At 40.8% G+C, this 25,751-nt stretch overlaps 2 protein-coding genes across 11 annotated transcripts in view; one reads left to right on the plus strand and one right to left on the minus strand.

Moving 5' to 3' along the window:
- The window catches only part of LOC135499862 (inactive dipeptidyl peptidase 10-like), a 173,780-nt gene extending 165,529 nt beyond the window's left edge, over positions 1 to 8,251 (plus strand). For 7 of the 8 annotated variants that reach the window (XM_064790858.1, XM_064790853.1, XM_064790857.1 and 4 more), the window contains 4 exons: positions 196 to 269; positions 459 to 626; positions 1,815 to 1,901; positions 3,524 to 8,251. In XM_064790858.1, the coding sequence (XP_064646928.1) occupies positions 196 to 269; positions 459 to 626; positions 1,815 to 1,895 (323 nt within the window). In that variant the 3' untranslated portion in view covers positions 1,896 to 1,901; positions 3,524 to 8,251. The remainder of the gene's footprint in view (positions 1 to 195; positions 270 to 458; positions 627 to 1,814; positions 1,902 to 3,523) is intronic. The other variant, XM_064790854.1, reaches the window with a different exon arrangement.
- A 574-nt stretch (positions 8,252 to 8,825) lies between these two features.
- Positions 8,826 to 23,980, minus strand: LOC135499600 (ly6/PLAUR domain-containing protein 6B-like). 3 transcript variants are annotated; one of them, XM_064790468.1, is made up of 5 exons: positions 23,743 to 23,980; positions 22,967 to 23,033; positions 21,602 to 21,858; positions 11,306 to 11,431; positions 8,826 to 10,770 (listed from the first exon to the last, which is right to left on the minus strand). In XM_064790468.1, the coding sequence occupies exons 3-5, from the start codon at positions 21,660 to 21,662 to the stop codon at positions 10,529 to 10,531; spliced, it is 429 nt and encodes a 142-aa protein (XP_064646538.1). In that variant the 5' UTR covers positions 21,663 to 21,858; positions 22,967 to 23,033; positions 23,743 to 23,980; the 3' UTR covers positions 8,826 to 10,528. The 3 variants fall into 3 exon arrangements, with proteins under 3 accessions (XP_064646538.1, XP_064646540.1, XP_064646539.1); XM_064790470.1 differs by lacking the exon at positions 22,967 to 23,033; XM_064790469.1 differs by lacking the exons at positions 22,967 to 23,033; positions 23,743 to 23,980 and having other exon boundaries at positions 21,602 to 22,051.
- Positions 23,981 to 25,751: the final 1,771 nt, after the last annotated feature.

Raw genomic sequence — 25,751 nt, forward strand, 5'->3', positions numbered from 1 at the left:
CACTTTCACATTGACACGATTTACCAGCTCTGCAAGCTCTGCCACACTCGTTATGGAGAGAAGAGAGTAGGTTCAAGCATCTTGCTCAAGAACAGTGGTAGAACTTGTCGGAGGCTCTTTCTGACTTCTTTAAGAAGTCGGAAATAGCCTCCTACCGCAGAGATAATGATATTCAGTTTGGCGTTTCTTTTTCAGATAACGTCCATTTTGAAAACTCGGCTCACCTTATAAAAACATTGACAGCAGCTGGGGCTGATTTCCAAACTCAAGTAAGTACATCTGGAGGTTAGCGTCAGTTTGTGGTCGAAACAGGGAAAAGCTGTCTTGTTATTGATATAATGTCATTAACTGATCGATTAGTCATTATCAGTAAAAATCCTTGAAATAGTCCAATACAATTCCATTACAATCAGCTTCTTACACTTACCGTCAAAAATAAAATGTTCATCTCATTTTAGATCTACCCTGACGAGCGTCACTCGTTTTACGATGAGCCAGCAAAAACACATTTATACCGAACAATGACCAATTTTATGATGGACTGTTTCAACAGTACGAAAGTCGACTGGATTGAGACAGTCGATAAAAGTAAAAAGCGGAAAAAAAGTAAACAGGAGGGAGAGGAGGTAAGTTTTTATTTGAATTTTAGATCAAGTCACGTGATTTTGTAGCGCCACCATGTGGTGGTATGTGTAATTAGACTTTGACAACTGTGGTCCAATGTGATATTCTGTCTCATGATATTTTAATGATCCGGGCTGGTCTAGCCAAATAGGGTCAAAAGCCAAAAAACTTGTTGCAGTTGATAAGGGCTGGATATACAACATGTACAATGTAAGTTACTGTCATACGCATATTGATGTAAGAAAAACATTAGTCTCTTGTTACGTACGCGTCTGCATCCTATAACCCTTCTGCGATATGCTGTCAAAATCTAGTTGCATTGTCGATGACATGGTGGTGCGTCTTTATGACCTTTGCAAAGTTTTCCTAGAGCTTCGAGTGATGGTAGACTTTGCTGACATTTTGACATTTCTCTCCATTTTTGCATGTTTTATTGCCAGACTTTTTATTTCCCTCGTTTTATAAGCATTTTGGCTTTGTTTGAAAAAAAGAAATTGAAAAAATTACGACGATTTACGACATTGTTCCTTGGATCATTACCATCACACAATTTAAGAGAGGTCATGCAAGTGCACAAAGCGAACGTTGATGTAAAAAGTCTGGCATTATTTATTCCCCCATTCCCAAATTTGAAAAAAAATAGTTACCTGTCCTTTAAAACATACTAAAAACAGTCCGATCAAAAATTGGTAAGGTTTCTTGGTATGGTTCGTTTGAGATTTCATATCCTGTGACATATTCTAATCTCAATCCTTAATGGATTATTTCCCAAATGATAATGATATACCTGTTTTGTATTTTGTATATCTTCCAAAATTAAGACTTTCAAAATGTTATGTTAAATCTTTAATACTCTACGATAATCATAAGAGGTTTGGCAGATCAGGCCGGAATGTATTTTTGTAATTTTTTAGATGCTAGCTCAAAACCATGGTACTTCTCGATATCACATTAGGAAGTTGGGCTCGAAAGATCGATTTTGGTCATTTTCCGCGTTTCAATATCATTAATATGCTTTTGTTCTTTAAAAGGATGAACTATTTTAAAGAGGTTTCGTAGAATATACAAAAAAATCAAATTTAAAAAACTGAATAATAGGATTTTTAGATCGCAAGTCTGGCCAGAAATATAGATTTTTGTCATTTTTCGCATTCTGCACATTTTTATGTCTTTGCTTTGTTCTTTAACAGGGGCAACTGAAACAATACATTAAGAAAAAGCCGCCGAACCTGTCGTTTCAACTCGGCTCATTGAAGGAGGCCAACCCATGATCCATGGTTAACATTTTGTTGTTTTTTTCTTTAAGTGTCACGGCCGGTCGTAGAAACAGTTGTATTATGTTTATTAGGAGAAAACGAATAAAATCTAGATTGAAATTAATATTGGTAAAGCTTTAAAAAGGAACTTTTTTTGGAGGACTTGAACGAATTCAAATATGGCTTCTTTAAGATCGCTGAATATCAGTGTTATTGTTTTGGAAATGAAGACAAGAGGATCAGTGCTTTTGTTAGAATTCGGATGAGAAGATGAGCTTTGGAGCTTGGGGGCAGCACTTGCATTGGAAAAAAGGGGTTAGAATAGGTGGGTTGGCCAAATAAACAAATAGTTCCTCGTCAATCATGTCGGTGAGCATAAAACAACCGTGTTAGCATAGTCTGAGAAGGGCATGTTGGTATGTTGGGGTAGAGGTATTATCTAATTCAGGAGTTTTAGCATAGCAGGGTCTGATGTTTCTGCCGGCCATGCATGTTGTTAAAAGTAGATTTTGTTGTTTATGCTTTAGATACATTCGACACTATCACCGTATCCAAAAAGCAAACTTAAATTCTTATTAAATGGTCTTGAGAATTAAGAAGAAAAAAAGAATCCCTAAAAACCTCAAAAACTCTTTTGAGAATATCGTTTTGTCTTTTTTAGCGTTAACAAAACCTCCTCTGATACCTTGTCCTTGCCCAAGTTTAAGTTGATTGTTATGACAGTGAGTGTTGTCTGTGTGACAGTTAATCCACGATGTTGTTTCAGATGAAAAGTTGCATTTTCAACAACAAGTAGGTTGTTGTAACTTACTGATTAAAGCTTCGGCTTTAATTGACAGTATTTTCAGCATAAGATCAGAAGGTCCTGTTTTTGATTTATGTGACGGCAACCTTTACCTCAGATTGTATCAATGACAATGATATACTGTGAAAAATCTCTGTGTATTGTTTAGTTTTGAACCCTTGGTAAGTCTAGTACTAAACTAAGTAAAGGCATCTTCTACGATCGGACTTCGGTGTGAAAAATGACAATTTGGCTGACATTCAGTGTTACTGTGTATGCGGGCTTGCATTGCTGTGTGTATGCGTCACGTCAGTGTATAGCTTGTAGCCTTAGCCTTGATGTTTTTGAGTAGAGAATGATGTTTCCACCAAATTACAAACTCACGGTGTCAGACCCTCTTAGCGTTACCTCACAGCATCCTCCACTAACCTCTACTGTATTTGCCTGTATGTGTGACAAAGCTGTTTATAATATGGACAATCATCCCATATTTAACATATATCAGAACCTTTTAGACAACCAATTCTAATAAAAACAAATAATTGTATCCCAAAATCGGGCATTAAAGATCAAAGGCCTATGTTGAATGGGGTTAATGCTATTTCAAAGTACTTCGCAATTGGGAAAATTTCTTCACTTAACAGTTAACTCCATCTTTTATCTTTGTGATATCGTCTGTATTCAAGCATTCAACTTTGATTGGTTGATTTTCGTTCAATTCCATTTCTTCAACTCGTTTCATAAACAGGCTTTAATCTTGCTTCCTGCTTTTGATGATTCTCCTATATGTTTTCAATTTAATATGGACAATACTGTATGATTGTTTACTTTAACTGTAACTCCTCTCCTTTATTTGCAGGCCTAGGAAGCCTAAGACAACGGCAGTGCCTTGAGAGAATCAGGTAAAATGTGGCAGCAAGGTGGCCGGCAGACTGGAAAGAAAACATCAATTGGAATGGATTAAGGATGGCTAGCGTGCAAAGTATCTGGTTTTCAGCGGAGTTAGAAGTCTTGGGAGGTTGTTAAATCACCCTATTCCTCGTTGAACGAATAACTAACCGTATGGGCCTATGCTGGCTATGAAAAAGCAACCCTGGAAAGAAAACAGACTCTTCTAAACCAGGATGCATTTGACCTTTGAGATTGCCACAAGCCACCTTCTGAAGAAAGTGTGAACTACTCAGAGTAACTACATTCAGGAAAGCAAATGCTTATCCAACCAGTGGAGACATTTGGTTCACATTGAACCAGTGCTGAGATGGACAGTGCCATCTTTTGGCCTCAAGCAGGTGAATGAGTGGTCTCACGACAGATGAAATGCGGCATTAAGCCTACAAGATGGAAAGAAAAAAGACGTGCCTCCGGAAAATGGTTGTGGGTAGTATCTATGGAGACCACTTCATGAGCAAAATCAAAATTGATGACTTCAGTCGACTGGAGAGATTATTCACCATTTTGGGTTGCAAGGGGTACTGTAATGCATTGGGTTTGCATTGTAGCTGCAGTCAAATGAGTTGTCATGGTTACGCATATGGTCTAGTTGCTATGGTAACGACAACATATACTGTTTTATGTGGCCATGGCAACTGCAATGAATTAGGTTGCCATAAAAGCAGATATGCACTCCTGCTGTGGGTGGCTGCAGCTTATTGGGATCGTATACTAGTATATTATGTAGTTGGTAACCATGGCAACTACAAATGGCAACTGCAAAGTAGCTTAAAAGATGAGTGCAGGAGTTATTATTTTCTAGATATTGAACAATATTGAATTCGTGCAGATTTGTTCTTGGAACTCAAGAAACCATCATTTAAGTTTGAAATACACAAATAGATACACTAAACATATGTTTCATTTTAATTCCAACTTTGTCTATAAAAAGTGGAAATGAACAGATCTCCTTACTGTTTCGTGCTTTAGCAACACGGGGTAGAGGTTCTCATAGTACATCATGCAGTGCATTAATGTACTGCTCACTGAAGAGCCACATGGATGAGTCATCCCAAGCCGACTGGTTCAGATTCTTCCTCTTTGACTGCTAAGTGTAGAATCGTCGTACTGACGTGTAGTGATATTATTTATAAAGGTCTATAACATAAAAATTACCGCAAATTGTCTATATGCAATCACTTCATGGATATTGACTGCGATATTTTCATGATTGCTAATAATCAATTGATTCCAGAGCTCAAAGATCATGAACATCAAAGCAGTTGGAATTCCTTGATAATGGCAGTCTTAATTTTTCTGAGCCACACGAAAATTCAGCAGACACGAACGGTACCGGCCTATGACACATACTCGTACATTACTGTGATAATTGCCTGGCCGGTGATGATGCGATTAAAATTAAATCGAAAATGTTATATATGAGGTGTGTGCCAAGGTCAGCTGTATATCACAAAATTCTAGCTCTTTCCAAAATGCTCATATCTGCGGCGTAAATAGAGTGACTACTATTGAATGCTGCTCTTGGTGTTGCTACAGTGGGTCTCGGAAAACAATCATCAGTTACCCAGACTGTACATCAGTTACACAGACTGTACATCAGTTACACAGACTGTACATCAGTTACACAGACTGTACAAATTTTGCGTTATGCCCTGTGATGTATAAACGTATGGGGCAGTAGTAATCCTAGTCACTTAATGATAAACCCACCATAAAACGTGCTTTGTTATTATTATTATCGATTACTCAATTCGTTTTTGTGATAGTGCACATTTTAATCTTTGACAAACAGTTGTTGATTTCACAGAGTGACCAATCTGAAATTTCCCAATTTGAGGTCGTGATGATGGTTTGATTTCTCACTTATATTTACACGTCCAAACATCGTCATGAATATATTCACAGTCATTACTACTATAATGACGACTTATCAGCAATGTGATTCAATGCGTAATCAATTTAATCAAGATTTCCAAATTATTTACAGACAAAAATTGGAACATTAGCAGATAGATCACTTTGTAAAATCAGCCACGAGTTATCATTTGGTGGTGTTGTGCCTTGGGGAGACAACCAATAGTCTATTTCACGAGAAATGACATTCGGATTTTGATGATTTCGCTCAGAAAATGCAACATGTGAAAAAACTTAAACTTCTTTCTTCAAAGTATATGTAAATACTTATTTTTCCAGAACCAGAGAAAGCAGGACTAAGGGGCCACTTTAAGTGAGATACTGACAACTTGCCCTAGCTGTTCTGGCTTTGTGCGGGCAGTGGCATTTTTCATGAAATAGAGTGTAGTTAGAATTGTCTAATCCAAGGTTGTGCATTGTGAGTGGCCTATGCATTACGTCTTTTATAATAATAACGAAATATCAACAAAGACTTACTACAGGGTGTTGTAGAAAAAGTTAACAGTCTCGTTTGTAAATAGTCCAAAGCTTGATTTCAGGCTATTAACTTATTAGCTGGGCATTGCAGCTGCCTCACTTATCACTATTATAAATAAGTCACATATTGCACTGCCATTAATGGCTTTCGTTATGTAAATGCACTTGATTGTCTAAAGTTTTTTAACTCTTCATCTCTCTGTGTATATACTAGTAGTACATACAGCTTGATTACGTAAGGTAATACGTGTACATTTTCTTTCTACCAATATGATGCTCCCCTGTGTTAATAGGAAATGGATTTTTTTTAAACCTTTAATATGAATTTTTTTTTAACAGCCCAGCAAATCGTGACGAAATGAGAGTGATATTGTATAAAAATAGTTCGCATGGTTTTAAGTATTAAAGCAGGAGTTCGTTCGTTTACATTGTTTAAATGTTTAGAAATAAAATGTCGAAGTACAGTCAAATGACAGCGATGAAACTTGGGATTTATAATCTGTGTGTTTTATGTCATACAAAACGGAAAAGATGAAATTGCATTCATTGCGGACTGACATACTGATTACATATCTCAAACTCAATCTAAAATTGTGAACGAACGAACCTGGTCTGCAAGTAGGTAGTTCCGGAGTGTACCGCCAGGGGCAAGTGTCGACGTGAAGTCACGAGGGCTATCGCCAGCTATTGTATTATGTGCTGTTTGGACGATAGTAAGATTGAGTTGACCAAGCAATAGTTCTATCTGACCAGTCAGACCGTTCTCATTAGCTGCAGATCAGTCATGCTGTGACCATGACGCCGAAGGGACAATATCACATGTCAGCAGCACTGGCGTGTACATTTGGGTCAACACTAGCATTTTCATATCGTTAGAAATAATGTATCTGATTGGCCGATAAACTCACCAATCAGGGTGCTCGTTACTGAGATTTGTCACACCGATCTTGTCATGATATCTTCCCGTGATTGCCTACAGGTTCATTGAATATTTATTGAGACGAAAAATCTTAAAGGGCAGTTGCATTCGTGTGATGTCTACATCTTTGCACTGGGAAAGCTGGTACACTCTTTTCAATACGTGTTGTACGCTCTAACTAGATGTGAGTGATGGATTCACCACGGGTGTCGCCTGTGATAAGTGGTGTCCGATGCGTTTTCAGCGGCGACTATGAAAACAAATTCACGGGCGTACCTGGCCTTTAAGTAGCCTACATGTTACATAATGATCATTGTAAATAGTGTGTTTTTTCATATGATGTTGGAATTTTTTCTTCATCTTTTGTGATGTAAAGAAAGGCTCTTTGTAAATATGATAGGACTCTTTTTCTCTTCTGCAATTGTGTGTGTGCAATTTTTCTAATACTCTACTGAAGATGTACATAGTTTTTTTTTCTACAATATTATCATGTATACAAAATGCACTACCAGTTGTGTAGTTTTCAACCATTTCAATTTTAATATCAATGTATTGCCGTCTGTCTTTAAAGTTAGCAGTTCGTCTTGTTATGAAACTTTGCAGCTCATCTTGTTGATTCAGTCAGGTAAAAGATATACCAGTGCCGTTCTTACTAGGTTTAGGGTATTTCGTAATGCTGTAAGGTTTGCATTAAAGATCTCTGGGAATTTAGTGATATTTCCAATTTCAGATCATAGAAACATTTGGTCAAGATTTAGTGAATTTTCACACGGTTTGGTCTGTAGAACTACATTTTCCAAAAATGGGCATCCCGGTCAAAAATGGCCAATCAGAAAGACTCCACTCAATCATGGCTATGCTTTCTGCCCCGAACAAGCATGATAGATGCTTCCTGTTTGGTCAGTATGGTAAAAATTGCTGTTTTGAAATGTGACCCCAAAGTGCTCCTTTGAAATCTGACCCAAGAGTGGGGAACGGAGCCACCATTACGATGGCTGAGTGTGCAAGTAATTTGTCTGGTTATCACCAGTCAACCACGGGGAAGCACGTAGCTGAATAGCTGACTCGCTCTCAGCAGAGCTGGTGCGGACAAAAGCCCTGCCCCATGCGTGCAATCAAGGCTGGAATGCGGTCTGCATGTCAGTTGTCCGATGTAGATTGAATTGTTACAATTATGAATTTGATTGGTAACAGTTAAACCGGCAATCAGTCATTGATCAGACATAAATATTAATGCAAACTATCGTGACGGTGGGATTTCTTCCTCTATGAATAGGCTCTCTTTTCTTTTCTTGACTTGTGGTAATAAAGTGTCATTTCAATAAAGATCATGTTGTTTTCCTTTGTACTGAACCCTGGCAGGATGGTCCTGGTATTGTGAGAACTACAGGACGTACCTCGGTCACATGAGCTGCTTCAAGATGGCTACTTGCCATATAAATGTGGGGTACTTGGGCTTCGTCTTCAAAGGTACAATGCGATGGAACCTCCACTGGACTTGAGGTCCGAGAGATGTCCAAGGTACTTGATGTTCACCAGGTACATTAGCTACTTAAGGTAGGCAACATGAATTGAGATAGAGGCGAGATGTGTACTCGGATAGGCAACCTGGTGTTGCCAAGAAGAGTACTTGGGCCTGTCTTCAAAAGAAACGTGCTATAGAAACCTCGCCAGAGATAGAAAGGTTCAACCCTTGTATCGTTATTATTTGACGAGACATGCCATAGGCATTCAGAAGCATGTTCTAGAGACGAATCATTCCAATGGCACTCAGACTTGTTGATATGTTGTATGCCATCCCGCCGAATCGGGCCGAGCACCTCCACCGTGTTGCCGGAACGGTGCTAGAGAGATTCGATCTTACACAAGTGTTCGGATTGAGCTCAAGACTTCATCAGATATCAACGTTTTATTGATCATATTGTAAACAAGCTTGGCTTAAAGATAAAAATTCCATATACAGTGTAACACCGGTAAAATTACACACAATAACAATCCGACACAGCGGAAATAATGCTGAAGACTTTGCTCCAAAGGTGAGGAGTCCGTCACATTACATGCAGATCAATTCAATCTGGTGTACTCTAAATCACATCAACTTTCAATGTACATATTTAAAATTTACAGATACGACTTGAATAAAATGTGCATCAATGTAGTTATTTACATCAAGATTGTCTTCAAAGTGATAGAAAATGTTAATCGTACCAACTTCAAAAGATAATGTAATGAATAATCTACGATGATACCAGAGTCAATTAGCTCACCAGGCCCGTTTGATTAGCCTACCAACGACATCGGTTCTTCTCTCTGTTCAGTAATCAATAATAGATAAGTTTTAAAGATGAATCCATTGAGAGACAATAATATCTTCTTCACGCATGGGAAACTATCGTTGGCAAGTTACTTAAACATCCAAGTCATTATAGTTGCACAGCCTCACATCAGATGGAGGATCAAATGATGCGGAGTTTATCAGTGTTTGCAGTGCTTCAATCTAATCGACTCCGAGGAAAACTACACTCAGTGTGTTGGTACATTAGTCCACAGCTTGACTACGCCCACGCTAGCGTTCGCTGATTGTTCATGGATCGAATATTAGAGACCGTGAAGTTAGGTTATGATCTTATAATATAATCTCTACGTGTTGCTACGGTCAACGTTGCGTTTGATACCAAGGTCGGACTGCAGCCATGCCTTGTCTTAGCTAAGGCGCCCCGCGTACGCGGTCCCTGTCGCTCCCATCTGTATTCTTATCAATTCGATGAGCTTCTATAAATCAATTAAATTCATGCTTGCTATGAAACCTTATCAACCCTTGCCACAGCCCTTTTCATTGAAACTATAACATATATTTCGATCGCAAAAACCGCATAACGATTATCTTTGAGAGACCCTGTCCACATTAAGTTATCTCTACGCAAGAAATATATTCGATCTCCATTTTTGATGAACTAAAATTACCCCATTATTAAACCGACTGAACCCTGTAAAATTCTCTTCATGATATCAACACGTCCTCAACTTGCAGCGAAGAATATATTCGCCAAAAGAAACAGATCCACAATTATACCACTGCGTTTCCATGGCAACTAAATTTCGTAGCGACAGAGAGAATCTGCTGAAAGTGTGTGTCTATTAGTAGCATCTTCAACTCCAAATTCATCTCGATGAAATTCTCCTTAAGAAAGTAATGAAGCGCCGGTCTTGAGACATAAGCAGATGGCCGTTGGCATTTGATTGCCTCGTCGAAAGGTGGCGCCTAAGAATTTAGCAATTTGATACAGGCCGCCATTTCACGACTCGCGTCACCTTCGCGTCACCATCAAAACACCGAAGAGAAAGCGTACTAGCGTCAAGCTAAGATTTTGCACTCCCCAAAACCACGAGGCATCACACCTCTTGACGGTGTACAGCTAATGACGTCACTCGCTCTAGATGACCCTCTCGTGATGATTACGGAAATATTGTACAAAACGCAAATGCTTGGAAGGGAAACACTTGAAAAGAATTTAAGAATAAACAACTGGAAAGTATGAGGAAAAAGAAGGAAAAAACGTAAACAACGCCGAAAGACGTCTGAGATTAGTGTATGATTCGTCATCAAGACGTGTATGAGGCTGTCAATAGGACTATCACTAGCACGGAGAGCACAAGTTCCATTTTTCGGGCGCATGCGCTCCAGGCGCCGCTTTTATTGCAGCCATCTTCGTGACAGCACGTGGTACATATCCAGTTTCCATAGTCTGTATCGCAGGGGTATTTATCGACTGTTGCATTCATTTGCATATAGCATGAGGTGTTCTTGGAGCACGTTTTGCTGATAGAGAGCTTCTCGCTGGAATCTGAAAGGAAGAAAACAGTAAATAAGACAGAATCAAAGTGATAAAAAAGACTGAACGTACTCTTGGATCATGTTGGGCAAACTGGTATAGGTGAATTTGGCACATGGGCGGCACATGTGGCACTGTTTTGCCGGATGAACACATTAGAAGCTCAGTGAGCACGCGTCATCGGGGCGCACCAGGCAATGTGGTCCGAGACGGAAAGAGATGGAATATTTCGTGATCAAATCGATCACATATCTACCTCTTGATTGCTTAAAGGACGAAGAAGGATAATGGTTCTCGAACTTCGTTACTCTGGCCAAAACGTATAACTCTTTGTTACCAGTACCACGTTTGGCAATTACTGGCAGGGTACGTCTCATTTGAATAATACGTTAATGTTTAGTAAGTTAAGGCGCTGTCTATTGTGTCAATTGTTTCTTGTCAAGTCTAAATTGAAACTCCCTGACAGGAATACGCGTAGCGTTATCTCAAAGTTGAACATATATGTTGAACAGACAGATTCATTTTATATTCCCTCATCCAAACTTACCTAAATAACTCACAATGGTCTGACACGTGTCGTAACCTTGCTCACACTCCTTCACGTCGTAGTCACTCATACAGTAATAGTTAGAGTTCTCATTCTCACACGTGAAACACTTGAGGGCGTTCAGACCTGCGAAGAACCAAATGGACAAAAAAGATTAAACTCATGTTACATGTATTTGAAAAGCAGTTAGATGTTAACTATATATACTATTAACGCATGCGTGACATCTTGGAGCTCTCAGGGTCACCAAAGGTAAGCTGAGGGAGGTCCAACCCTTCACATTCTGTAGCATTCGACCATGGGGGTATGAAATATTCGGATTACGCCCGTCATAAGCGCCTGATCTCCAGTAACAAGAGCACATCTTTGATATCCCCGCACTGCGCTCATCTCCCCGGCGCGTCCTCAGCTGCGTGGCTTCATCAGCCAAGCCCCCGCGGGCGGACACAGTCTTGAATGCCAAATGACACAGAGATAACACGCCAAGAGCCCGAGGAAAGATCTCTCAATTATGAGACTCGTATTCTTAACGATCTGCTCGACTACATCGTTCCGACCTCGTTTGCAAATATTGACTGGTGGCCCTCAGCACTATAGGGGCTGGTTCAGAAGTGTACAGCATTCGGCGACATCAACAACGCTACATGTATGATTTTCAGCGTAACACGTGAACATTGAAACACACAAGTCTCTCTTTGACAGCGGCAAGAGACAGGGACTCGATCAGACTCATACATCGCCGGGCGACAAGAACAAGGATTCTCTATGTGGGCAGAGTGTGGCTGTTTCACAAAGGCGCGCTGAGGGAGCAGGTCCCGGTTGTTGAACACATGTTTTGTGACACGTTGGCGTTTACTTGGTGTTAAATACACTATAACTGAAGTTGAGTTAACGCCAGCGGTAGTGCCTCAACTTGTTTTGAGCAACCAGTCCCTACTAGACGGGATGCATTGCGTAGCAACTCGTCCAGCTTTAAGTGAGCTTGAATATCAGTATCGGGTCTCCTTTTTGACACGGTCCCTATATAATCAGTAACGGGTTACAAAATACAGAACTCTTTGTTGGGCAGGCTGGAGAACTCACCAATTTCGCGCTAGGATTCAGAGGGCCACGTTTCCATGGTGACGGAAACTTAGGGCTCGCGGAGGCGGATTGGAGAGCTGCAGTAGGCTTCCTGTCCGTGACAGACCAGCAGCTGGCGGAGACGCGGCTTCCTCAGATCAATCCGCCGGAAATATTGAGATGCCAGTTGTGCTGCTTGCTATTCACCCTACCCGAAAGCAAATTCTTAAATTTCTTAAATTCGCAACTTTCATTTCGGCAAATTACTGAGAAACCTTGACAAAATTAAAGGCAAAGGAGGGCTTTATGTGACATTCAATAACATAAGATTGATGCATCCTTGTCTTGATACACATACTGCTGAAATAATCCATTCTCCCTTATAACTTGCCAATCTAGTGAGGATTTTCCCGCTATGCTTGACGCGACTCGCACAAAGAATAAGACACATGGAGATTTTCTGATTAAACGATACTAGAAAAGGCACTGATTCTTCCAACATGCTTGACGAGATATATGTACCCTCAAGGAATAGAGATAGCTTATTAAACGTCTCTTTGACTCAGAAGACACTTGACTATCCAATAACTGCTGCGAATTGCTCTATCTTGAGATAGCATCACAGAAGAAGTGTCCATCCCGTATTATCTGGCGTAAGCAATTGTCTCTTTGATATGAGATACCTGAGTGGCAAACAAGAGAGAATATGGCACACTCGCCTACCTTTTCAAAGGTACCCATTTTTCACAGAAGGTAATAATGATAAGGTTTTTCCTTCCGAACATGTTCATTTCGTGTTCATTAATCATTACTTGGTTGCTTGCGCAATAAATAATAGCGATGTTTATTACAGCAAAGGCGATAAGTATGATGTAAAGGTATTGATTACAGTCACTGATGCTGATTTTAGAATATACAATACGTGAACATCACGATTGTCACATTAACAGCAGAAGGTGTGCCCAAAATAATTTTTTTTAAACAAGAAGCAGAATACAACAGTTATCCATATGGTTCAAATAAAATGAGTACGTGTACCTGTATTTTTCGAAACAGAAAGCAAACAAACAACATTTTACAGTGACATCTGAAATGGATTTTAAAAAGATGCCACATTCATAAGAATTGATATTCAAAGATTGTTCGCGTCAATAGAATTCGGTTCAAAATTCAACTCAATTTATCGTATTCACCTTATTCTGAATTGATAAATTGGTCTCCATGACTACGGATAGATGTTGTCGCTAGTTTGACAGGACGTGTGAGATTTCATAACACCAAGTGGTAACAGTTTTTAAATTAAAGGTGGAACCGCTTCGCTATGGAGATATCAGCTATCTTTCGTACGCTTCAAGCAGAATGATCATCCGACTATGACTTCCTCATGGTAGAGACTTTCAATGTCACATGAACAACTAGACGCCACTCGATCACATTTGAATATTTGCTGCATATCACTGTAACATCAACACATCACTGCCATTCGTAATTTAGATGTCATTTTAATGTAAAGGTCTGGAATAAAAGTGCAAAACGGAAAATACATTTGGTCAGAAACAGAAAAATTCTTGATGCTATTTTGCCATGCATTGTTTACGATCACGATCCACCAGATTGCAATAGAACCTAAATGTCACGCCCCCGCCGTCATTTCAATCAACTCAGAAACTGGAGGAAACATCGCGCAGCACGATGGCATTCAACTTATTGAATATTTTATCACTTTGACAGCTTCTAATGTTGCAGCAACAAATTTTCCTTTCACCTGGGACGCTGCAAAGCAATAAGACACGAACAACAACTGGCCAATGTTGACGCTTCGACCATCCAGTGGTGTAAGTGTATTAATGTTGGCAAAAATATAAGGCTCGCTCACATGTTTCTGATTAAAGTTTTTGTAATCATATTCTGAGCATTTTCTTTGGTAATAGTCGCTATATTTTATCGCTGTGTCAGTTTCAAACGTTGCAGCAAGATTTTCCTCAGCGTTGAGATTTGACAACCTGCCATCAAAATGATTGTCACGTCAACTCTCCATGATGGATTATCAGAATCACATATCTCATTCGAGTGATCACTTCCTTTGGTAAAAGTCAAGTCGACCAGGCCAATTCATTTGAATTTGCTTTCAGGTTGACAGTTTCCAGTGTTGCACTAAGATTTCTCCCCACCAGCTAGGAGATGTGAAAACCTGGTGCTAATTCATCTGTCAATATGCAATGAATGATTGAAAACTTTTTAATATCGCTCCGCTGTGCGGAAGTCAATCCAAGTGTCACTGACACCAGTCGACCTGCTCTCAGCATCTTCACTCGGAACACAATTTCATATCGTCTACGCAGGGTACCTCAATGGATTCGCGGACAAGGAAGTAAGGAATGCGGACATGTTAAATTTACATAGATATTGGTTTTCTTTCCTTTTATATCAACTCAATGGGCATGATGGGTGCGACATGTACCAAATAATACAGACTGGCGTGTACCTGCTGTAAATATCAACATATCGCACACACAGATTAAACCAATCCCACGTCGTTGGTGTTCGTTTGTGTGTAGACATCAGGAAAGTGGAGGCTCCTGATAACTAACTGGCCATTCTCTTTCCAACAAGTCCATCAGCGCTACCAGTCCCCTCCGTGCCATGGCTCCTGTCTTTAGTTGCTTGGCCAACTGCCTACGGGTCCCTCGCAGGTGACACTCCACCTCGAAGAATATAAGGTTTACCGTTTTCATAAATTATTGAAATCATTTTTGTCGAAAATGTCAGCAGTCGATGAATGGATGGCCATGACTAAACGAAAGCCTCTCCATCTGAGGCCAAGTTGGTGGAAACGAACCAAAGATATGTTCAGGTTGGCGGAACATTTGCAAGTTCGTGTCACATCACTCTGCATACTGCATCCTGCAATACTTATGTTCGAGGTTTTTTTACTGAATCGTCTGAGCTGGTTGTCAATAATGTCAAAACAGGACATATACGTCAGATCCTGTCAGCTGCTTCGTCTGAGAGTATCCTTTATAATGCAAAAGAAGAAAAAAAGTGTTCCATGCACTATAGCTGAAATAGAGCGGCTTGACGAGCGTCCTGATTGCGGGACAGGTTACCGCCACTATCAGTATATTAGTGACAGCATCCATCTCTCTAGACCACGGTCCGGTTATTAGAAAGCATGTTAGCTCATAACATCATGCTGACATGTTGTTACATGTGCATTGATGTACATGAAACAAACTCTCCATTATTGGGATTAAACTACACAGACCAATGGGTAGAGCGAATGTCGAGCCGGTCCCTTCACCAATAAGCCAACGACTTCGAGAAATCTTTATTTACTGAACGTAGATGAAAGTTGGCGTGGCAATCCCTGATTGAGAGGCTGGCCGTTACACACAATGGTCCAATCATGGACGACTCTCAAGTAATCGCCTAACTTGCCAAAGTTAATCAAGCCGAAGGAATACATTCTGAACCAACAGAGGCACTCCGTCCGTTACCTCTCCTCATTGGTTTAACGGAGTCCGGGTCGGCGGAGTGGATCCAAAGCTTGAGAGTGAAGATGAAAGGAATCTGACAGGAGAAGACACATCAATCTGTCCCGGAATCAAACTACTCAGGTTACTCGACCTTCAAAGTAACCAGCCAGACCATTGCACGTCTCTCTGAAAGTGTAAATCCTCACAAATCACGTTAATTCGTTTTATTACAAGGAAACAAACGAGAACAGACGATAATGTTCCTTTATTGATTCTCGACGCTTGTAACGCAGCATGGAGATGAAGTGGGGGTGCCATTCGCCTCATTGAAGCCTAATTTACCTATAGCTTCGAAGATCGATGGAACATAAGCAAGCTCGGGAACAAGTTTTTATTCCTGGGGTGCAGAATGCTGGAGTTCGCCTCAGTTAGAACTACAGGCAGGTGCAGGGGAGGGCTTAATTGGCTATCTTTAGGTGACTAATATGCACAGTGACGGAATTGGGTCATGCTTGATTCACCGCTAGAGAATCGATGGCCCCATTCAAATTTACATTTCACCTACTTCATCCGACCCACGGGCAGCGCTGGCATTGTCTCACGCCTTTAAGCTTGCTCTCTGGGTTGCAGGTGCCAGACGAACATCATTAACGAGCTCTCGAGCAGAAACGGCTAATAATTAGGGGAAGAATCACGTTAGGGAAATAGCGAGAATGGTACTCGTCTACTTATTGGCTGGTCGGTTTCTGATTGCTTTGACCCTCAGGTCGCCTGGGGATTGAAAGGTGCACCATATCAAAATCACGGCGCTATGAGTTCGGAAGCACCAACATTCTGGTGAATTTCATTGGCACACGTTTAATTCGACCGCTGCACCGAAAACCAATTAAAGGCCAATGATGGTTTTCTACATCAACACAGCAACACCAGATATAATTTGAGAATATCCATCCACTACTCACGTCTAAATGGCAGTGTAACGACAACGACTGTGACACCCGTAGTTAGCAATGGCTTGATTAAAGAAAGAAAATACTGGTCTAAAGACGGGCTTCTGGCTTCTTCGATAGCTTGTAATCTGGTCCAAGTTATATATAGAAGGGAGACTGCTTACTATTTGTGTGAGATTCGCGGGCGATGGCTCATCGGTCATGTCCAATCATCAGCCAAGCATCAACTATAACACCGCCGACATCACACGCATGTCCCATATGACAAGGCATCATTCATCCTCTCCATATAGTGGATTGCGATTATTGATAATTTTTATCAACAGTTCCAGTGATTTTATCTACTGGTCGAGATAGGTCGCCTAGCACATCGGACTCCGCCACGACAGCCTCCTGCTGGCTGTTGCCAAGAAGATAGTTTGGACGTGTGACAAGGGCAAATGGGAGCCTCTTAGAAATTAAGGGTTCTTAGCTTTTGAATAACCTTTAAAGCTTGTTTAGCCACACATAGGCCTATAACATATACCCCGTAGACGTTTTTCGGGAAAAAAATTAAAAACAAAAGCTACTGCTTTTTGAGATTGGACAAAAACTGCATCACTGTACTGGCTGAAAAACCGTCAGAGCTTTTCCAAAAGCCAAAAATCTTAGTTTATTTCTCCGAGTTCACTTCTGAAGGACAGAGTTGAAGGCCACCAAGAACGTGCTCGACAGATGAAGAAGTTTTTCGCTGGACCCTATCACAGACTTGATGGGCGGAAAGACCAGAGACTTGGTTCGGGGCCTCGCAGGACAGGATAGTGTTCAACATGCAGGGTCACCACAAGACCGAATGTTGCGTGGCATGATGATGATGACAACTGAGACATGCACCCTTGTGAGTCCCAATAGAGAGCGTCTACTGATCGTGTACACACGGGGGAATAAACCGAAGGAAGATATCACCTGCTGCGACCATTAAGGTTATGGAAATGAGACTTCGAACGGCAAGCTAAATGTCAATAATGGAGAAGAATATGGTATAGCCACATTCGCAGAATGATAGTGTTGGGCTTGCAAATTGAAAAAGCTGTTGAATACCAATGTTTACATATGAGGTTATAAGGAGATCCATGACCCACTGGTGAATTGCACCCGCGGGAAATGAAGCCGGCAGTGCCGTAAATTAAAACGCCAAGCAGAATACTGATGGGACGCGGAACAGAATGGTAGCGTATGCGATGGAAGGCCTCCGACTACGGACTTTGAAAGCCACCAAGTCTAGTTTCGGTATAAGAAGGCGTTTCTAGCGAGGATTCGTCGGCGGAATTCTTGTTTTCTGAGGTTGTGTTTGTTGGCAGTAGAATGCCAGGATATCATCTCCGTGATCTAGCAAAGCAGTGATCTCTCAGGGCCGAATCTTCAATTAATAACTTACATCGGTGTAAAGTTATCAACTCATGATATCATGCTGCCTTGATTGTCTATCGGCAAGTAGCTGTTTGGGATTCTATTTCGACCTGTGATTTACTGTGTTAAAGTTGCATTCGCCATCCTATGTTCAATCCGGTTTATTTTGAAATGACTTCAGCCAGAACAGTTTGGCATTTGAACTGGCTAACGGCGCGACCCCTTACCTTTACTATTATGCAGAATTAATGTTCAACAAGTTAAGCTATACTTGGTATTCAGCGAGACAGCCTCAATAGCCAGCACTAAGCAACATAGCATTATCCAACAATTTCCCCACGCTCATTCCCTCGGTCATGGCATTCAACTCCCCAGCATTACCTTCATTTGTATTCTCAAAGTTACTTCAATTTCACTGGTAGCTGTTATAACCTTAGCATAACTGCTACAACAACTTATATTATACATAATTATACGAAACTAGGAGTGTTCTTATAGCTTGTTCAAGAATGGGAAATACTACGCTTTATTGTTTGTTTGTTTTTTCTATTATGCTCAAGGAATTATCAATTTGTGTTTCTTCGTCCTGCATCTAGGTAGTCATGAAGTAGTTTGCAAATATACATTCTGCCGTGCACATAGAATCGCGTACCACTGAGCAAAACTACGGCAGCCGCTATGTGACGCTGACTGTCATTCGGGTATTTCATTCTTGGCAGTAGAGGTTAGAGTGACGTAGAAAAACAATTCGGGAGAGACTAGTTTTTGGCAGAAATCTTGTCGAAATACTTCACAATAGAAACCAAGATGGCGACCACCATGAGAAACAAAGGTGAACTGATCACACAACGACTGTTGATGAGGCAAAAACTAACGGAATCTTGCCTCATCTGCCGCTCTAAATTTAAAATAAGCCCCGCACCCCAAGGGATGGCTAACAACCACATCTAATTGCAAACGAAACTAAGAGTGACAGCGAAACGCAACCGCATGAATATTTTATGATCAAATCCCGAATTGTTAAACATCAAAGCATAAATTGGATCGATGCTGCTCAAAATCTAATGATATTTTACTTTTCGAAGATTAGTTACTCGTAGCAGATGATGTTTCTAATTTTCGTCATCGTACGCGCGTTAGATGATATTGCCGGATCGTTATAAAACATAGGGCATTTCAGCTGGGTTAGAAAAGAATAGAGACATTGGCAGCAAGACATATTTTCTTTCAGCTGGGTCTACAACATAAAATGGTTAGGAGGATACATTATAGGATGCAGGAACAAACAACATACTTGCACTCCTTTCCTAGGCATTGTCTCATTGTGCCATTAAAACGCCGGGAAGGAGCATTCGTTTTTATTGATACCAGGACCCAGCACAACAATATGTTGTTGACATGCTGAAGTACGTCATCAGCGACAACTAACAAAACTTGACATTACGTATTTAGCCATGTTTGTGAAATATTTTTATAACTGCTAAAACAGCCAACGAGAGGGATATGTGTTCTTTAATAAACTGCATCGTAGGCGTACTTCCAAGTCTTAAAGCCTTCAAGTAATTATCATTATACATTTATATGATGATTGGAGTGTGTTTGTAAGCAATTAAAACATACGTGTACATATTGTTAATGGTTATCGACCTGCCAGACAAGAAATAACTGCGGTTTAGTTTATATCAGACATGAGGGTTTTGATCATACAGACAGAATTGCTGAAAGGAAATATGACTCATCATAATGATGCAAAGGACGGTAAAAACGATGTTGCTGAGAAAAAATGACTATGCAAGACGCAATTAGAAATCCTTACAATAGTAGATTCTGCGGGGTTCTTGATGGATCATGGCGCAACAAAGATAGAGATAATTCTGCCATCATCACAATACAATGCAATAAACGGATTCTCCGCTTTGATGATACAGAAAGAATGCAATTACACAGAAAGAGAGAGTGTGTATCGCAAAATGAACAGCCTGTGTTCTCATCAAACGATGGTTCGTCGATTCATTTCATACTGGTAATTAGCCCTGGCCAAATATATTTGTATACGGGGACTTAGGCAAAAGCAAAGGGGGTCGGAGGGTTTATTTGGTGATGAAGAAATAACACAATTACACATCAGAGGGTTGACGAGAACAGCCAGTGTGGTAAATCAAACGAAGAATCACCGATTCATTTCATATTCGCTCTTAACTGAAGACTAAAAATGCAGGTATCAGAAGCAAAATGATGTCGGTTTGGTACGCCAAACAGGGATTCGCCCATTCATATCATATTAGCAATGAGCCAATGTTTTATTAAATGGAAAAGAGAGGAACGGCTGAAGCCATTCGTTTTTAGGAATAACGAAATGTACGGCATGGGAGCTCTCTCCGTCAGCTTTCTTTTAGTTCGTTACATGCGCTTTTTTAGAAAAGGCCATTAGGTGACCTTAAAGGAAGTGTTAGACCTATAAACACATTAGCTACACTACACTGTTACGCTATAGTGAAGTATATCAATGCGGGCCATGTTCGCGATCACGTGTTCAAGATGTTCATTTCGTGGCTTTTGATGATAACAATATCAAATAACAACATGTGGATCATTTCATCCGTCGCATGTCACAAGGGACATGCAGGAAAGATTCCATGAGAGCGCTCGTTTGTTTTGATAGCTTTTCGGGCAAAACAATGTGGCTATAAGCTATAATCCAAACAATAGCATGGATGCACACCATAGATTTCTCCTAGCAACGTTTGCCTCTCTGATTGCGTGCCTCATTCGGTGACTTCGATTAAACAACAGAGAACACACATGAACATCACTTTATCTGTTGCATGTCACAAGCGAAACAGAGAAGATACCAAGTGGGAGGATGACATGGCGTGTTGATCAACTCGACTGCCAAGTAGGCGATTAGCCAATTAAGTACAAAGGACTCTCGACTCGGCCTTCAATCGCTGATGAGATGTGATGATGTTGCTGACGGGACCCAATCTTTAGGGGTAAAGGTCTTCGTATTGACTTGCGCTAGCCCACATGTATATTTCGCTGCCGTGTCATGTCACTGGCGTTAAATTTATGGCAATTAGCTAACTGTATCGTTGTTTTTGTGTATCATACATCACTGACTGCTGTTACTTGCAGATAGTAGCACCTTCATATTTCAACCTTGTTTTGTTTTTAGCGGAAATTCCAAAGATTCTGGTACAGTTGTTTGGTCGCGTGCTACTGAACAGATGATACAGTCCTGGACGAGAAGAGGTAAATTTCCCTTGAAACTGCGTCCCTTTCACAGCAAAGGGTTGAAGCATGAGGAATACAATAAGCATCTTCGCGAAACATTGCCGAGTTAGCAATAAGAGCGGTGAGAGCATCTCATTCTTAACATAACAATCAGAGACAATACAAGATAGAATAAAATATCTTACCAGATATCACAACAGCCCCCACGGCTAGCTGTAACCACACACTAATCCAGCTGAAATCCATTGCTCACTGTCCTAGCCACCACATTGCAAGCTATTCTTTATCATGCACTGGCGAGTCCCAACATGCACTTCTCCAACAGTGCGAGGAAAAGTCGATTTTTGCGTCAGAACCACTTCACGATCACCACGCGGTCTTCACTGCTCCTCCAGGGCAACCACACTCTGCGTACTTCTCATCGAATCTCGCTATCGGCATTCTGTAACGAGATGAGACTTCGGTTTATTTAGCCAATCAGTGGAGTTTGCTTTGGGCGGTGCAGGATTGTCCCTTTCCTTTTGACTCGTTTGGCTGGGTTACATAAACTGCTTGGCGATTGATGTATACATACCTTGAAGGACATGATATTTAGGTGCGGTCTTTTTTATCTCTGGGAGTGTGCAGCTTATAAAGGACCTTTCTCAAAAGCAATAACGTTGAGCGAATAAGTCCCCTTTTATCACCCATCACACGAGGAATACTCGACCTTAAGCAGAGCTGACAGCGGTCGAAATTTTGAGAGAGAAAAAGTTGTCTTCATTATTAATTGCTATAGATGGGGAACGAACTAGAGGTGAAGTCAATGCAAGTCTTAATTTACAAAATAAAGCATATCAATTCCCATGTGAAAATCACCAGCCATAGAGCTTGCAGTAATTAACCGGACAGCATTGTTTGGTAAGTGTAAAAGTGCGGTAGTGATATTCTTAGTATTAATCCAGCATGAATAAATTTCACTCGGCGCAAAATAAAAACCTCAGCGCTTATCACTAAAACACCGCTCAATATTTCTTATATACGTTCCGACAAGCGGATCAATAGGAATTCACTCTCCAATTAATATCCTCTCAGCACAGTACCAATATATCGAATTCTGTCCGAATCGGTAGTGGACATTTTATGGAAGGGTGCGTTAAGCTGGTACTCTTTTATGAAGGTGTACATTGGATAATTCTTTTGTGATGTATCCCCCATTTTCATATACACCCTGTAACTAATCCTACAGGTGGCGTCACCATGTTGTTGCTGTCGCGAAAACAAAAACGTAGATCTTTGCACCCCCCCCCCCCCCCCGCCTACCGTAACGACACCACTACCACATCACCTTGCCACCAATGCGCTAGATCACATGAATAAAAATATGGTACCGTCCCGATAACGATGTCGACTATCGATGTGCACAATTGTTTTAGCTACAGATGTTGCAAACGATTATTCGTTAGTCGGATCACCCCCTTCAGATTAGTCAATCTAATCACGTGATTTAATGATTCCGATGTCCATAAATAAATCACTTGGACGAAAAATAATGTAATAGGATCAAAGACCTAAATCGATTTGTTGAGTGAAGAAGTGTCTGTATGATCGATCAGATCTTCTTGGATCTTCTCATCTCTGAAAAGTCAAAGGAATAGCAGATAGAAGAAAGAAAGCTGGGTTTCATAAGGAATCTTTCAACAGTTTCCAATGACTTCAAAGTGGTTGCCACAGTTCAACGGAAAAGACGGGCCGCTGATCTAAGATGTGTTCAAGCCTTCTAAACAAATAAGACGAGCTGTCAATGGGTATTCTCATTAGCTCGGCACTCTTTTCGAAGTCTTCGTTTGTAGAATGATCAGCCTCGTTACCTGCGGACTATTCGCAATGCATAGAATTGCTTTCAAGTAGGAAGTTAATTAGCAGATAGCTACTAATAGCGTCTTCAAGTTAACTCTACATTTTCATGGTGTTAGCTGCAAAGTGAAAATCGACTCACGCTGATTTGAACAATGTGAAAATACCTTAGTAATGCCGCGTTTTTCTACAACACACGGATGGAAATAACCAAATCAAACAAAGATACTGTGTAATTTATATGGTGCTCTCTATTCTGTGTTTTGGAGTGTGAAAACATCGACCAATGATGGAAAATATAGCTCATCACCTCCCGTTATTCTCGAGTGTATGAACGGAGAACAATGACAAGGGCGACCTTTGCCTGTTTTCCCTTAATTGCAAATCCAATGGTCAACTTGAATATGTAAATGTAACTCTCGGGAAAAGAAACCATTTACCACGTAGCGCAAATTAGGAAAAGAAAATATTCATATATGCATGTACTTACACTATCTCTCATTAAGTCGGAGAAGTCCTATTTGTTTAACAAGAGAAACCGTCGTCCAACAAGAGAAAATGATGCCCCGAAAGCAGCACCCGGAATCAACTCCTATACCTCACGGAGAAATAAACAACTGCCCAGACTCAGTGCAATTAATATGACACCTGCATGCACCTCAGAAATACTTATAGATATATTTATCTCCCACCTGCCATAACGCCGAAGGATGAATAGTTTTTTGTTTCGTGTCCCTGCTTTCGTAGGCGAGGCAGACCAAGCAGACGTTTTAGGACTTGCTGTCAGTTTGGGCAAATCAGAACACGTGATCTTGAATAGCTTTCTGTGTCAAGCATGTATCATAAAAGAAGTTTTCTCATTGGTCAATACAGACAGGGAGTCATAAAATTGTTACTATGGAAAGTGGCAAATTGTGATGGATTTTACGAAAGTGTTATGTAAACACATATACTCTGATATGTGGCTAATGTGATTCTGAATTCTTTGTACCAGCCAGTGAAATAGGATTAAGCCTCGGGCTTCTAATTGGCTCGTTCAACAGGAAGTCGTATATATGCAGCTGAGGAGGCAGTGCTCATTTCCACAGTGAATGTGGTGACCTTTGGCTGGGCTTAACATTGATCCATTGCTCTGCTAAAGGAACAGAAGTATTCGATGAGGTGTGTGTTTATTATAATATCAAGTTATTCGTTGATGCTAAACTGTTCTCTGTTTCTCTTGGCCTCACCTGGCCGACGAAGGTTATCATAGCTATCAGGCTGTCGGCCACCCGCCCCAAACAATTCCCCACTCAAAGGTCAGGTGAGGTGCTTATCACCTTCCGGCAAAGACTTTAGGCACGCAACAGGTTGTTTTACCATCATTTCACCTGTTAGTGCTCTTGCTGTTGCTGCCACGTTGCTAAGTGCGATAAACGTGTATTGTACTAAAACGAAAGAATTATCAAAACCTATTACTATTACGCGCAACCGACGGGGACTGGTAAATTTCCGCAATAGGTTGTTTTACCATTATTTCATTATAAACAAAGGTGCTATTGCTGCAAGAACGACCCCGATGTGCCAAGACACAGATATTATCCAAAAAAGCTACGGGGATTATCAAAGCATATCAAAATAACCATTCGATGGACGCTCTATATGAGCACTTTTTGTTTTCATTTTGAATTTCATGACAAGGGTTATCATGCTGTCCCAAGTGAAACAGCTAATGCTGTACATTCAATCACCACATGTAGTCGCCTTGTATATTGCAATATCTTAGGCACAAAACCGATGCTCGCGACGACTGTTCGAACAACTAACAAGTGCATGTAGATGATTTCAGCTACTTGGAACGAGTGCGGAAGAGAAGACAGTTACCCTCAACGAAACGACAGGTCGCCATAAGTACAAAGCAACGGCAGACGAGAGGGTGACGGGAGGGAGTCGTGCTGAAATCATGAGGTAACTTTCATCTTGAAAGCTTTGACAGAGACTTTGAGAGTCTCAAAGACTGCACACTACAAAACTTCGCAAGGCAAGCGATCACAACAAGGAGGTTCCGATCCACTCGGAGAGGAAAGGAGCATTCAGCTCAAAACAAAGTTCGGAAGATATGAGAAGCTCCTTGAACAAAATGTCTTATGACGGTGAGCCTGGTCAAGGTACGGTCAGGGTTCACTGCTGGTTCCTTGCGGGGTGTCCCCGAGATCTGTTCGATTGCAGCACTGCTTCGGTTCAGTTGGCGCTGGAACCCCGCTCTAGGCCTAGTTCCTTAGCGCAGGTAGCGAATGCGTCATGGCTTGGAGTATCATGATGTTAGGTTATCTCTTCGAAATGTACTACAAGACTGTTGAGAGCTTTGGTTGTTTCTTTTAGCAATAACTGAGCTGTTCTGAAGAGATGAATACGTCATCATTGTTGTTTCCGGGCCGATAAATCTGGAATTGGAATTCCTTGTCAATATCGAATGTCAATCATTACAATGTAACATAGACTCCAAACAAACATAGACGC

Source organism: Lineus longissimus, chromosome 15, assembly GCF_910592395.1.
Source record: "Lineus longissimus chromosome 15, tnLinLong1.2, whole genome shotgun sequence".
In the NCBI taxonomy this organism is placed as follows: domain Eukaryota; kingdom Metazoa; phylum Nemertea; class Pilidiophora; order Heteronemertea; family Lineidae; genus Lineus; species Lineus longissimus.

What these genes read in the sequence shown, in the direction of transcription:
- LOC135499600 (XM_064790470.1), bottom strand. Translation starts at nt 21,662, where the DNA reads ATGGATTTCAGCTGGATTAGTGTGTGGTTACAGCTAGCCGTGGGGGCT. An exon ending in GGGGGCTGTTGTGATATCTG is followed by an intron (nt 11,432 to 21,601) that starts GTAAGATATTTT and finishes GGTTCTTCGCAG; the next exon opens with GTCTGAACGCCCTCAAGTGT. An exon ending in GACCATTGTGAGTTATTTAG is followed by an intron (nt 10,771 to 11,305) that starts GTAAGTTTGGAT and finishes TCTTCCTTTCAG; the next exon opens with ATTCCAGCGAGAAGCTCTCT.